We start from the raw sequence: 15,604 nt of genomic DNA, 5'->3' as shown, positions 1-15,604 counted from the left end.
TGGTGAGGACTTTTGGATGGAATTAAAGCAACTGTGCACCAGATCCCACATATATACCAGATTCACGGCCTAGCAGGATCAAACCCTTAAACTTTTCAAAATAAGTTTTTTCCTGGTATTTAGACAGACTATTGACCGAACATTACTTGTAGTCCAACCAAATAACTGGCAATCTCACACTTCAGGACTACCTTAACAAGCCCTGGTACTCATCAAGTTTCAGTGACTGACCTCAGATCCAGAGTCTGATATTATTGATTTGGGTTGCAACCACAACTGAATGTTTTGAGGCAAATTTAAAGAATTTAGCATCCAATTGTACAAAGTCTTTGGTTTGGTTAAAGCTGGCCAAACTATTCATTGATTGGTCAATATTTATCCAAATAATACTGTTAACCAATCAAATCGTTTAAATGGCAATCTAGCCTAGATAGCTTGTGGATAACTTATCCAAGTTTTAAGCAATGGGCTGCCAATGTCTGAAAGACCCTTAAAGCTTTGGACATTGTTTGCAGTATTTTAGGATTGTATCACATTTAAGCTGTATTCTGTGTCTTCTGCAATTAAACAATTTCTTTACCTAATATAAGAATAAAAACAAATCAATTTTATGCATCTATTACTTTATTTATAACAAACTAAACATACCTTTTTTAAAAACACAAATTCATCACCAACATAAATAAAATTTTACAATTCAATGCATTAAATGAGATATTTAAAAACATGATGTTTATATCACCTTCAGCTTTCCTAACAATGGGTATCAATGGGTATGAAAATGACAAGGCATAGAACAGTTGACAATATTATGATGAATACTAATTAGGGTAAGGCAGACACATATATATTCATTGAACAAAATACTCTTCGAGACATATCGGTAATACACAAAATCTAAATCAGTGCCTTTTCATTTTTGAAATCTTTATTACTTAATACCAAAAAGGACCAAACTGACCTTCTAAAGGTGTACAATAGGTATATCAAACAGTTTAAAGACAATCAACAAACCACTTTTATTAAAATAAGCTAAAATGGGCCGTGATGTATACGTGTTATGAATAAAGCTGCCATAAAATGACATTCCAACAATGTTCCAGCAAGGTTGAAATCTAGGGGAGAGGGTGCCATTCCCCTCACCACTCTTTTTGAAACTTGAGTTCTAGGCATTTATTAGTTAAGTGCAGAATTATAATTTCATATAATGACTTTTTGAAACTATTAGAATATTTGCTATTTATAATGCATTTAAATCAAGCTATATTACAATGCACTAACATAGTTTTCCTACAAATCACACTTAAAAGGGCTTCTAGTTGCCTTGCTCTGATTTCTCAAAACTTACTAAGCCTAACAGACTTATTTAGTTAGGTTATTTTGTATAGCAAGATCTCTTATTTTAACCTGATTATGATACACAATACAGACTTATTTTCAGATTATCAGACGGATAACTTCAATAAACACTTTTTTATGTGCAGTAAAAAACACACCTCCAAAATAGAAAATATTACACAATTCTAAGACTTAAGTAGTTGTGAAACAGAACTGAAGTAGGTTGTTCTTGATTTTTTACACAACTCTTGTTCCTTATGTAAACATTCTTTACCATACATAACCATACCCCTCTTCATTTTCTAACTGTAGGCTGAACACTGTCCAAAACTTGGAAAAGCATGTGCAGTGCTCAACATTGGGACAAGTCTAAAAGTAAGAAACTCATTTAAGTGTCAAGAAGAGAAAAAAAATCTATTTTTAAATGTAGCTTATACACTGTCAAAATCTCAGAATACAAGAAAATCATGTACATGTATCAATGCAAAGAAGTATGCCAATGGTCAATAATAACAATCTATTGTTAAAATTTAAAAATATATTCCTGGCAAAAATGATTAAAACCTTTGACCAGAATGAAATTGATGTAAGGCCAAAACAAATTAATATTATGGATACAGTTACATGCTGACAAAAATTGGCTTGGTAGGTAAGGAAACATATAATTTTAGAAAATCTTTTAGTGAATTAAATATGTACATAGATGTTTTAATAGTTTTAACATTCTATATATTACACACAAAGATTGTGAACAAAATTATGACACCTTATACCAAGTCACTCTCTTTGGCATGTTGATGAGCGAGCATTCTTGTTTGTTTACATACAAACACATGACACAATTAATGTTGCCTAGAACTTGACAAAATACAAATAAACTGAATCACCTTCAAATATTAGTACCACATTGTTTATATTATAATTAATGTTTGCTATTTATTTTATCACCAAAATAATCATTATGGTCTGGGCCTAAAAACAGAATCTGTAACTAAAACCACATAATTATTTTTGTTAGCCAAGAACAAGTCCTTCACCTTAACAACATGTGTGCTTTGAGGAATATTCTGCTTTGTAAAATTAAGCTAAAATATACAACCTTGATATTCTAAATTGGGCTAAAATAATTGTAGTATTTCAAATTGGACCCAATTGACAAGTCAAAAAGGACCAAATTAATGCTTTTCAAAAATTTGGTAGAAAAAAATCACAAGTCTTCCTTGAACTCCATCATTTTGTTAATGGACTTCTGTAAATTTGGTATGTAAACACTGAAGTAACAGTGAGGATGGTACAAGCCATTTTTATATTGTCATTGTTGGTATTTAAAAATTGACTTTTTCACAATTTAGAGTCACAAGTTTCCCATTCAAAGGGCCCAGGCCCCATTCACAAAAAGGGGTGAAAAAGCATGATATATGTATGATGTATTAATTGTTTTCTTAACACAAAAAGGACTTTACATAACTAAAACTTTAAATGAAGATATAACAAAAACTAATCAGAATAAGTCTGTTTCAGCAATTAAAATATCAATGAAAGCAATGCAATCACCCAAAAGAATACACACAAACATGTATATTTATATAACAAAGACTTTATCTTTTGTCTTGCCCATTATGTGAATTATAACCACCTCTGTTTCCCCGACCCCTATAACCTTGACCTCTACCACCTGACCCTTGATCATAATGTGAATTATAACCACCTCGGTTTCCCCGACCCCTATAACCTTGACCTCTACCACCTGACCCTTGATCATAATGTGAATTATAACCACCTCTGTTTCCCCGACCTCTATAACCTTGACCTCTACCACCTGACCCTTGATCATAATGTGAATTATAACCACTTCCGTATCCCTGACCCCCATAACCTCGACCTCTACCACCAGACCCTTGCCATCCTCCCCAGCCAGGCTGGTCATCGTAAGCCTGGTACCCTCGTTGTTGATAACTGTCATTCGGTCCCTGTCCTCTGTGTTGTACATTTTGTTGATTATTCTGTTCTTGGTTACCATGCCAGGAATTTTGATCACCTTGGTAACCATAGCCCTGTCTACTATCCATGAAGGCAGGTTGACCCCAACCTGAGGCCCCTGACCCCCAAGGGTCACCTTGGTGACCGGGATTGTTGTACGAATTCATATGACCTCGAGTGTTATTTTTGTGCTGATACGGCCTTGACCTATGACCTCTAGAATCCTGTGCACCTCGATGTGGATGTGGATGATTTTTATGCCTATTTGAATCACTTGAAGTGGATGAGCCAGGACCTTTCTTATCACCATTAAATATCCGTTGATCACTATTATTTCTGTGATTTCCAACATGTTTGGTTTTGCTATTGTGTTGTTTGGGAACCTCCTCCTCTTCATCATCATTATCATTGTCATCATCATTTCCCTCTCCATAGTTTTCCAAGCTGCAAAAAATATTCAAATGTTTCAAATCTCACTATTAAGTGTAGATTAAACTTGTGGCTACAATTCTAAATTCGAACATACATGTAGTTTATCAAAGTCAAACAATTAAAGTTCAAACTGTTCAAGTTTAAACTGTACGTAAGGCAAACTTAAAACTTGATATGCATATACAGGTAAAATGGCAAATTACATTCATGATTTTCTGTAAAATTGATTAGCCATTTTATTTCTTCTATTTTCTGTTACCAACAACTAAAGGTTAAATGTGTTAGAACTTTGATACACCCAGTATTAGCATGGGTGGTATTGTTTCAAACTGAAAACACTTTTAATTGATTAATGCAAAAAAACAAACATCTAAGTTGGGGGCAAAAATATAGGGTAGGTCGGGAAACACAAGCCAAACATTTTTTTACACCTTATGCAGGGTTGGTCTAAGGATTTTTCAGCAAAGGATCCTGCAATCTAATAGAGAACGAATTCAGGATCTCTGGTTGTTATTTATGGGGTTCCAAGGGGTTAGGGGTTAGGGGTAAGAAAGTGACCAGATTATATACAGAGCAAATGAAACCATATAGGGTGCGAGCAAATATGGTTATATATGGTGCCCTGTATATCCGATATCGGTCACCTACCTAACCCCTTAACTTATATATAATGTCAACAACCAGTAAACATTGATGAAAACGCCAATACTATGTGTTGGGAAATGTTTAATTTATTCATCAGAGTTTGAAAAAAGACACCATTTTGGTACAATATAAAGATACATTGTAAGTGACCCAATATGGAAAAATATTGACCAATGGCTTGGGTCATTTATGATGGAGGTGTGATATAATGGTTTTCACCTCAATGCCAGTTTATTAAATGTGTCCCTAAAATGTACTTTAAGATCAAAATAGGAGTTCAAAGCTAAGACAGGGATGCCTGCACTTGCCTCACTTAACAATAAGGAAATGCTCACAACTGTTCTAATTTATTTCCAACCAAAATTGAAGTCTATCTGGTCAAACAAAATGTAAACTGCAAACAAAACCCAATAAAATTAACCTAAGGTTCCATGACTCTAGGTCATTCAGTTTTAGAGTTTTGAATGACACAAGTTTGAAAATGCAAATTTTTGGTAATTGAAGGCCCATAACTCTGCAGCTGCAACCCCCGGTGCACAATTTCAACAACCCTGAGGTTTCAAGACTTTCGTTCAAACAATTGGGAGTTTTGAATCACACAATTTTGCATATCTCTTACAGCAGAATCATGGACAGACATACCAATACACTAGGGCAAATCTATACGCCCCATTTCATGTAAGTGGGGGCACAAAATTGTGCCCAGGACTCATGTTTACTGATCCCGGGGAACCCTGCATAATGTATACCAAACTGAACTAACTAAGATCGGGTGTGAAGGTCATCTATGTAGTTCTGTCTTTCCACTGGATAACCTCGCGCTGTAGCATATGCTGCAATACAAAGAAAGTAAGAACAATGTTATCATAAACATTTCAATAAGCAATTAAAATTTTAATTTCATAATTTTGAATTAGTCTAGAAACTATTAACAGGCAATAAATCCCATTTGCTCGATATCTCAGGGACCAGCCAAAATACTTCCGAGCCACACGATTATCTAGCCAAACAGGAATGCTAACACAAGAGTAAATGAAATCAGTCCTTCACATCCAGTTTGAACAAACGAGGAAATCGAGCCAAGCAATATCGAGCCAACAAGTTTCGCTCATAGTGTTTTATTTCTGCTCAAATCCGGGGCCATTTTAGCAGCATTCTTGGTTTATCTTAATACTAGAGAGCTAAGCGCACATGCATTAAAATTTTCTCCTAAATTTTCTTTTTTTATAGGTTAACCTTCCTAACAAGAGTTTTTCATACATGTAGTACCTCAAAAATACATTACTGAGTCAAATTTCTGTAGCAATGTTAACATGTTAATCATATAAACACAGATCATAAAAAAACAGTCCTGATAAGACTCCACAAGGAAAAAAGAGGTGGCTTTTTGATGCCCAGAACATCCTTGGTCTCTGTTCAAGGGATTAAGGCAACAGATTAAGATTCCTTTTATTATTAGGATACAAATAATATACCTTCTAATGCTTTCTCTGGTGCTATCCCGAGTCTCTCTATCATGTACCTGAAGTGCATCATGTGTTTTTAAATACCTGGTCCCATTTTCTCAAAAATTCTTCAGCGTGTCTCTCTTATGTATCTTATTTCATTTAGCAATATTACCTACATTAATATGATTGTATGCAACAACAAGTAGTTATCTTATTTATCTCAAGTATCATTTACTTTAAAAGCCACAAAACTCTTTAAAAGGAGAATATTACACAATTTACACCCATCCGTGCTGAGCTTGATCCTGTTTTAATAGACTTAAGATGTTTCAAGAGATTTGGGCCTGGTCCAGTTTTCATAAAACATCCTCTTAATAAATTATTTCCTAAATAAAGCATTCCCTGCTTTTGTTTTGCTATGCTCATTGTAATTGATTAAAGAGAGTAAATTGATGTTAAATGGGTACAGAATGAAAACTGTAGAATTTCAATATAATAGAGAAACTGTAATTACATATTAAACTGTAAATTCATATGATTATCAGATTAAATATTAAATAAGTCTGTTCATATTTAGTTCTTTTTCAATTTTTTGATTCAGTATTAATACTCTTACCTGCATACAATGTATCCAGTGCGGTTCACTCCATGGGTGCAGTGTACGCCAATCAGATGGTCTAAAACACAACAAAACAATTAGACATTCTGATTTAAGCAATGCATATTCATTTTAAAGTAAGATATTACTGGTATTCTTCATTCTTGGTATTCAAATTTTAGTGTTACACATTTGATTTTTTTGGGGCAGACACAAATTGTAGTCATATGACCTCTGACCTCTAAGTGTAACCTTGACCTTTGATTTTTTTTATAAAACTTATTAAAAAATTTGTGTTGTTGTTTAAAGTTTGTTGCTGGTATCTCTTTCTCTGTCGCCCTTGTAGTTGAAACAACAACAACATCATGTGATGATGGTATAAAACTGGTTAATTTTTGTGGTTTTTCCAAATTAGCCAAAACGTTTGTTGATTTGTCAATATTCATCAAATAATCAGAACTAACCATTACAGTAATATTATTCAACTGTGCAAACTAGACTAATGATAATTTGTGGGTAATTTAACTGAGTTTTATGGCTGCAGATAAGAAAACCTTATGTTTTATTCAGAGTCAACCATATATAAAACATTACAAACCTTTATCAGATTTTTCAAGAAAATTGTCCACAGCAGTGAAGAACCTGCAAATATATAACACAGCTTTTTACAAATTTCATATTTATATGATATGATAAATATCATTATAGGGTCTGTATTTTTGTATCAGTCCAGTATTGTCCAGGAACTGCATTTATTTATACCAGCCTGTGTCGATGTAAACATTGACATGTAAAAAAGGAGAATTGTTACGATTGTGTTTGTGGTCCATCAATAATTTAGAAACACCTGTATATGGGCATATATGCAATGAGAAAGAGCATGGACACATCTTCATCTAAGAAAAAAAAATATGAAATGTTGCCCCATTTAAAAAGATATTTGGATGAACATCTAGCAATTAATTTATATTGGCCTTAACATGACATGATGAGACAGAGTGGATGGACACACAGTGTGCATGAAAAAATCACCTGGATTTTTTTATCAAGCTTTTTATATAGCCACTAAAATCATGTTACTAAACTATACAAAAGATTATGTCACATTAGTATTATAAAAGGACATCCACTGATATGCAAACTAAAATATTATTTTAGTCTGATAACTTCAAGAAAGGGGAAACACCATGATTCACCACACACTTTGATTTTTACATATAACGAAGTATCTGGTAGGCTGTGCAGTTATTAAATCTTTTGTAATCAAAAACTTATGTCTCCTCCTCTTATACATAGTCTCAATATAGTGAACATTTGTGGTCAGTTATTTCAATTTTTTCAAGAGGTTCAAGAGATATGGAGCACACAAAATGAAGTTATATGACCTTTGACCTAAGTGTGACCTTGACCTTGAACCAAGCTCATTGTAACATGCACTCTGCACCTTGTCTTAATTACTATGGTGAACATCTAACATGAAATATATTTTATATTATAGTCTATGTACACTTTCAAATGTGTGACCTTGACATTGATCTGAGCTGGTTGATGGGTTAAAGAGATATGGAATGACATTTGTAGTCATATAAATTTGACCTCTGTGACCTTGCCCTTTAACTGAGCTGGCTGTAACATTCACACTGCATATTGTCTCAATATGGGGAATATTTGTGGCGAGTAATTTCAAAATCCTTCAAGGGGTTCAAAAGACAAGAATTATAGTCATATTAAATTAGAATGACACATTTGATCTCTATGTGTAACCTTGAACCCATTTGGTTGAAAGATGTGCTCTGCACATCATCTTAATATGGTAAACATTTATAGGTTCAGGCATTGTTGAGTAATCACTTGGACAATCTTTTCACATTCATCGTCATTGTGACCATGACCTTAGACTTGATGACCTGAATAAATAGGGTCAACTACTGGTCCCATCTAGCCTCCATGTCAGGGGTTCGAGGGCCAAGGGCCTAGGCATTGTCCAGATATCACTCAGACTTGTTTTTCACATTCAATGTCACTGTGTCCTTGAGCTTTGACCTTTAAAACGAGTAGGGGTCATCAACTATTAAGACCCGTATATGTATGTGCAAAGCAATATACCCACTCTTCTTCAAAAGGGGCATGCTAATAACAATAATAATTAGAGCCATCCCAGTTGTGTAGGATACCCACATGGACACCAGAATAGTGAAATGTTGATTTGTGAAATTTACAAGTGAAATGTGAAAGAAATGGTAGATGCACCTCAACCCTGCTGACCAATACGCCAATAAATTTTATGAGTGTAGTGTAACAATACTCTAACAACAGGTTTTCAGATTATTTTTTTACAAGTTAAAGGGCAATTGCTCTTGTAAGATGGAGAAAAAATGTGAAAAGAAATGGCAGGTGCACAACAGCTTATGCTGAGTAACATTCCTAAGAAGTTTTTGAGTGTAGGAGCGACTAGAATTTCAGACCATTTTTTATTAAGTCAAAGGCCATAGACTTTCACCATTCTTCAACTTTTCTTTCACCATACGTTTTTTATCGACAAACAGAAAAGTTAAAACTTTAATTGAATTTTTACCTACTTTTTAATGATCTTCTTGGCAGGAATTATATGTCCAGGGACGAAGATTTTCTCATACTGTACGCCTTTATTCACAAATTCCTGAGGCTGGTAATAGCGTGTAGTGAACGTCAGATCAATAATGAGACCCAGTTGCTGTCCGTCTGCCCTTGTCTGCTCCAACAGGATGGCGGGCGTGAACCTGCTTATACAGTGGACATCTTATCAACGAGTAAATGACCAAATATTTTTAGATCCAGAAATTGGGGACAGGGCAGTTCTCATCGGACAACCTACATCATATTTACTTAGTCTACACATATTTATTTGGATAAATGAACAACAAGTACAATAATGAAGAAGGGATGAGAAAACAAGTTTGGTAAACTCATGTAAATCCTCTCAATTTCACTGAAATGGAGAATTCCAATTTTGAATATCAAGAGCTGTCACAGAGACAGCGCGCTCGACTATTCCGCCGCTTTTCAGTGTAAGGATTGAAAAGTTTTAGCGAATCATGCATGGATCACTGTTAGATTAGATTTCAATGCAATACATGATGTGCTGAGATATTAACATAAATGTGGTTACATGCAAAATTTTAATGATAGTTTCTAAGTCTAATAATAAAGGGCCAATATTTGCAAAATACATTTATCTTACTTGGTTATTCAATTAAGTTGGGTGGTTGAATACCATAGTATAAAGTCTCAATGCAATACAGCAAGTAGTTGCTGAGATAGTATTCTATGTGTGCTAACATGCAAGACCTTAACCAGAATTTCTAAGTCGCATAATAAAGGGGCAAAAATTATATATAATGAAAGATAGAGTTAAAACCAGAATTTCTATGTCGAATAAAAAAGGGGCCATTTTTTAAATTTAATGCAAACTAGAGTTATCTTACTTGGTTATATAAGTAGATTGGTGGTTGAGTACCATTGGATAAAGTCTCAATGTAAAACATCAAGTAGTTGCTGAGATATTAACCTATGTGTGCTTACATGCAAAACCTTAACCAAGGTGTGACGCCAACGCTGCCGCCAACGCAGTTGTAGTATAGCTCTCCTTATTCTTAGAATAGTCAAGCTAAAAATGAGAAAGAATGCTTTAATAGATAAACATAAAGAAATGCTTATTAAAACATTCACTAGCCCATACATTAATGGTTTAAGTCTTTTGATGAAAAAAAAAAAAAAAAATTGGGGAAAAAAAGTTTTGTTCTAGCATTGAGAATTGAGCAGGTCAGAAAGAAAATAAATGGCTGTAGGCGCAACAAGAGTTTGTAAGGAATCTGTTCACAGGCAATAAAAAATATTTTCAGTGGCCCAAAACTGTCACCGATAAGTGCCTATCATATCCTTAGAAGAGGTAATGTAAATTGATGCCTTTTTAATACAATTAGCTAGTTTCATAACAGTAATAGTAACTGATTGTATAGGATATAATTATGTATGATCATTGCTTCATTCTCGCAAGTGTCAGACTTGCTAGATTTACCTTAATGAAACCCTAGCCAACTAATTGAAATGATCGACGCGCACACATGTAGGTAAAATATCATTTTAATCACCAGGTTTCAGTGTTGATATTTTTGTGTTTGTTTTTTTATACCATATAGACAATTTTTAACATGTAATCCGAAAGAAGGTTAAGCAAAACAATCTCAATTATGGTAAATAAACTTAGAACTATATCAATTAAGTTGAGACATTCATCAAAATTAGAATTTTGAATGAAATGTTAGGAATGCTAACAAGAATGCTTAATGGCAAGAGAAAAAATTATTAAGGCCTACTACGCCGGTTGAGGTTCCAATATTTTAGAAGCCCTGTACTACGGTATATAAAATACAGAATTTGAGAGAACCTGTATAGAATTATACCGGTGTGAGGGTTGCTGGTTTGTGCTTATTCCACCACAGAGAATAATAATTAACTAAAATAGTTTTTAAGTAATACATTTTAAATGCATCAGTTAGAACTTACCACATTTCTTCTGGTTGACCCCTGTTCAGGTGCTAAAAAGAAATAAAACTACATCATCATAACAAACCATAGTATTACTGTCGAGTCTATTCAGTGAACACCATCATAAAATGTATAATTGTATAACCAGGTTTATCATAACATAATTGTATTACCTGGAATATACACCATCGTCGCATGTAAAATTGTATTATCGGGTATAAACATCATCGTAACATGATAATGTATACCTCAGTGAAATTTTTTCATACTAAAAGTAATGTGCTGTTTTTCCCTAACAGTTGTATTCCAACCTTGTTCTCTGCCTTAAATCAGTTACATTAACAAATCAAAAATGTTCAACACATACGAAACAACAAGGCTCTTGTAAAGTTAGTGGTTTGATTTTATTGCATAATAATTTAAAAAACCCTTTCCTTCATATAGAAGTGGCCACATAAGCCACCCCTAGGTGTATCCCCTTGTTATATAACTTAAAGAGTAAAAAGGTGTATCAATGAGGCTATGAATAGAAGAATAAATAGGTGCTTCTATAAAGGAAAGGATAGACCTTTTGAAAAACTGCTACGAGTACATACCTCAGACAGTGGGACTTTAAAGGTGATGAATCGAGTGTCGGGAATCACCTTTCCCATGTTGCTGTAATTTTCCCATCTACAATGATATTAACAAGATCAATAACATTTTACTAGGGCCTTGAAAAAGGATACATCCGGTTCAGGTTACTCCACCCTACCTTAGAAATAGGCTACGACCCTACCGAATACAAATATTTAGATGGTATTCTACACATTCTTTTGTTTTATTATTTACAAGAAGTATCAGCAATTTTAATATTATAATATTCTCTATGTACATATATATACATAAGACATATACTCCATCCTAGACACACATGAAAAGACACAAAGAAGTTGTGAGCAGTCTTGTTTGACCAAGACCTTAGACCTAAGGGGAATCCATTGAACCTGAGTCACCTATGGGGAAGCAAGTGCTTTTTATACTTTTATTAGGTTTATCAATTGAAGAATCTTCTGGCCTATTAGTCAGTACTGTATTTTATTAATTGGGTCATCCAAATTAGCCTTTTGGATAAATAAGCCTGAATTCCTACGCTTGTGCTTGGCATCAGAATATTCATCAAGCCCTTTTATATAAAATCGAGAATTGGAGCTATAGATCTTAAACAGGAGTGAATATTACCAACTTGCATAGTGGGCTTGAGCTGATTTCCACCACTGGGGTATAATGACCATTGCCACTATGTGTATAGTGGGACCATTGACCTCGATTAAAAGAATGAGACAGCTGATTTGCAAGACCATGCCATCAAGAAGAAAGACCTCTCAGTCCAGACCGGCGTATCAGGGGCAGATCAGCATTAACTGATCGGTAAACGACTTTTGTCGCGTTGAGCGGGTTAAGGGTTAATGTCACTTGATTATGAAGTAAAAATATCTCATCTATTTCACTTTGATCAGTTTCCAACTGCAGAGCTGGAAATATTTAATTAATGAATTTAAGAATATTTTGTTTAATACATAGAATATCCATTTTGTTCATGGAAATGTATTTAAGTTGTATATTTTCTGAAACATTATCTTAATATATTCTGAGACGAATGCAAGTTATGCAAAGACATTTGGTTGAAAAACAAGTCAATTACAAGCTTTAAAAAACACCATCTTCTGTACGAGGACATTAACATGTGAACCTTTACTTTAGTAAGTAATAATAGAATATATTGGGATTTTCTTTCATGGAATTTTTTGTTGATATTCAGGTAGTCCAAATAATTGTACATTGATGGATCTTTTTTAGATTTTTGATATGGCAAATCCTTCACGTACAAATTGTTTAGTATCAAAAGTGGGTAGTTGTTCTGATCAGGATTCCGGATTAAAGCATATAGCGTCTATAAAATATCATAAAAACAAGAAATATTACCAGATAATGTTATTTTATATTAGTTCTGTACACAAAACAAGAGGCCCAAAAGGGCCTATGCTCTACTGGCATGGCTTTTGTGGTCATATCAATCCAGAGCATGTATGTATGGGTAAAAGGCAACAGACATATACTTTATGTTTTGTGTTTGGGTTACCTGAAAACGTAGCACGTTCAACATCTGAGCCCAGAAAGTATTGTAAGCAGATTAGTTGCATGAACTATTTTAATATGTGCCAAGTAAAAGTCATCTGTACTCATAGTAAAAATTTCTGTAGTTTTAAAAGTTAAAAAAAGTTGGTCAAAAGGTCAAAGTCAAGGGCATCCTAGGACAACATTGATCAATTTGAACAAACATTCACAATCAATTGTGCTGAGATGGATGCACGAACACACAAAAAGATTTTCAAACCTTTCCAGATTTATGTTAACCAAACCTGTGAACTCTGGGTGTGGCCAGTAATGACACCAGGTGCATAACTTAAACATTCACAACCAATTTTGTTAAGATGAATGTGCAAACTACAGAACTTAAAGCTAAAAAATGGCCTTTGGGCTTTCAACAAAAACAAGGCAGAGTAATTCACAAAATCAACTGCAAAAGCAAAAAGCAAATTGTCTCTCAAAATCCTAGACTTGCAAATTGTCTCCCTTAACTCTAGACTTGAATTTACACGTACATGTAAACTTGGCTAAAAATAGAATTCGCTCATGCAGACCTGGCTAAAAATAGAAAGCATTTCTTTAAAACTTTCATGGCCCATAATCTAGGCATTTATGGACGGATCTGGCTGGTTTTCGAAAGGAACCGAGCTCTAATGGATATCTATATACTGTACAAGTTTCATCGAGATACAATCAAAACTGAAGACTGTATCGTGTTCACAAGCAATTGTTTACAGACGTACGAACGCACGACCGCACGGATGCACATACTACGTACACATTACCATCGCATAAGCTCTTCTGGCCTTTGGCCAGTAGAGCTAAAAATAAATATCCAACTTATAATTATGAGTTTGACGGCTTTTCTTCATTTCATTCTGTCAAAACATAACGATATATACATAAAAGGCACCTGCAAGGCTTCAGGGCACAGTTTTAAATCGCTTGGAACATTTCGGCCATGGCCAAGTTGTTACGATTGTATAACAAGGTCTATCTCGAAGCTTTGTAGGAGGAAGCCGAGTTATTACGATTGTATCGAGTTGCTCCCCTTCGCATAATTGTTTTCTGTGTCAGTCAACTTTCGTTTTATTGGAAAGGTAAACAACTTGTTTTATGCATTAAATGCTTGTTTAGTGCAAAATAGCATTTCACTTACATGGTAAAATATTAGCTACAATAATGAGCGATCAGGGATACTTTTTTATTATTTTGACATTTCTTATGTATCCCTGTAACGCTACAACTCTCTACCATTTAATAACGGGCGAAATGATATACTGTAATAATATGCATTGATGTTGAATAATAATGACAAAGTTGTTCAATTTTTATCCGACAGTGATCTGAACTGGATTTAATTTGTCATTAGAGTTGTTATTTTCACATTAATATATTATGGGTCACGAATACTCTTATACGTGTACACAACCAGTCAGATTTGTCCCAGATTTACCGATATCGGGATACTTGATTAACAATCGGCACTTGTAAGCGTTTTATGATAACTTAACATGTTTTTGAGAATACTGACATAACTTAATATGTGTTTAATAGTGGGCAATAATATTTTCGTAGAAATTTGAATTAATAACGGAGATAATTTCAAAATTGTGGCCGCTAGGATTCTCTGCCCAAGGACCGTTTGCTACTTTTTGCTGGGATGGTGGACGTCACGAGTCTGCCATATTAAAAAAAATCGTCAATAGACTCGTTGACGGCCATTTAGGTGGACTAGGTAAAATATGAATATAACTCTTTATGATCAATTTCAACCATAAAATACTTCACTTAAAACAATTTCAATATTTTTAAAACACCCCAGTTTTTTGCACATTCCCGTTTAGACGTTAGGGATTGGAAGAATCCAGTATAACACGTCTAATATTTTAGACTAATATTCAGGTTGTTTAGGTTATTGTGATTGGTGATCATATTCCTATCATTTTTGGTCTTGAATTTTTAAAAAAAAATTGGATTATGCTGTTTTTTCCAATGGAGGATTATTCAGTGCAATTATTCAGTGGCGTAATACCGCGAGGCCAACGTTGACGCGACGCTAAGGGAATCCAGAGAAATAAAATTAATTGCCAACAATCTGTGAATGAGTCCCGTTTAAAGCTTATTAAATATTCGATGACAGAAAATTACTGATAAAATAAACAAAAATTAAACAAAATAGTTATACCTATCTGGTATCTTTGGCATTATTGAGTCAAACTTGACAGCAAGAACTAGGATTTCTACTTTTCTTTTCAACCGGAAATGCGAACATTTTGCAAAAAGCCTATACCCTAAAGTTATGGTTCGGTTGCACACTACCATATGTCGACTTGCTGTCCCCCTAATATTTCTATGTGGTAAGTGAGTGTTGTTTTTGCCATAAGGAAAACAAATATTAATTGGTTATTTATCTTACTGATGAAATAAAGAAATTAGTTTGCGTTTTGCTGAATTTAAAATTATTATGTCTTGATTTGATCGGATTAAACATGTGTTTTAGATG

At 34.1% G+C, this 15,604-nt stretch overlaps 1 protein-coding gene across 1 annotated transcript; it reads right to left on the bottom strand.

The window, feature by feature from the left end:
• Window positions 1–606: 606 nt before the first annotated feature.
• Window positions 607–15,381, bottom strand: LOC128212126 (mRNA-capping enzyme-like). The gene is made up of 9 exons (XM_052917409.1): window positions 15,287–15,381; window positions 11,565–11,640; window positions 10,987–11,018; window positions 9,021–9,200; window positions 7,040–7,083; window positions 6,460–6,520; window positions 5,871–5,917; window positions 5,159–5,228; window positions 607–3,762 (listed from the first exon to the last, which is right to left on the bottom strand). Exons 1-9 carry the CDS (start codon window positions 15,304–15,306, stop codon window positions 2,937–2,939), a joined length of 1,356 nt encoding a protein of 451 aa, XP_052773369.1. The 5' UTR covers window positions 15,307–15,381; the 3' UTR covers window positions 607–2,936.
• Between the last annotated feature and the right edge of the window lie 223 nt (window positions 15,382–15,604).

The sequence above is a fragment of the Mya arenaria genome, chromosome 12 (genome assembly GCF_026914265.1).
Source record: "Mya arenaria isolate MELC-2E11 chromosome 12, ASM2691426v1".
Lineage (NCBI taxonomy): Eukaryota > Metazoa > Mollusca > Bivalvia > Myida > Myidae > Mya > Mya arenaria.
Note: the sequence above shows the minus strand (reverse complement) of the source record. Positions and strands in the feature narration are given on the sequence as shown.

Excerpts from the sequence above, each read along its gene's own strand:
- LOC128212126 (XM_052917409.1), bottom strand. The coding sequence starts at position 15,306 with ATGCCAAAGATACCAGATAG. Across the intron at positions 9,201-10,986 it reads GGTCAACCAGAAGAAATGTG|GTTCACGCCCGCCATCCTGT; the intron begins GTAAGTTCTAAC and ends CTGTATAAGCAG. Across the intron at positions 6,521-7,039 it reads TCTTGAAAAATCTGATAAAG|ACCATCTGATTGGCGTACAC; the intron begins GTTTGTAATGTT and ends GTTGTGTTTTAG.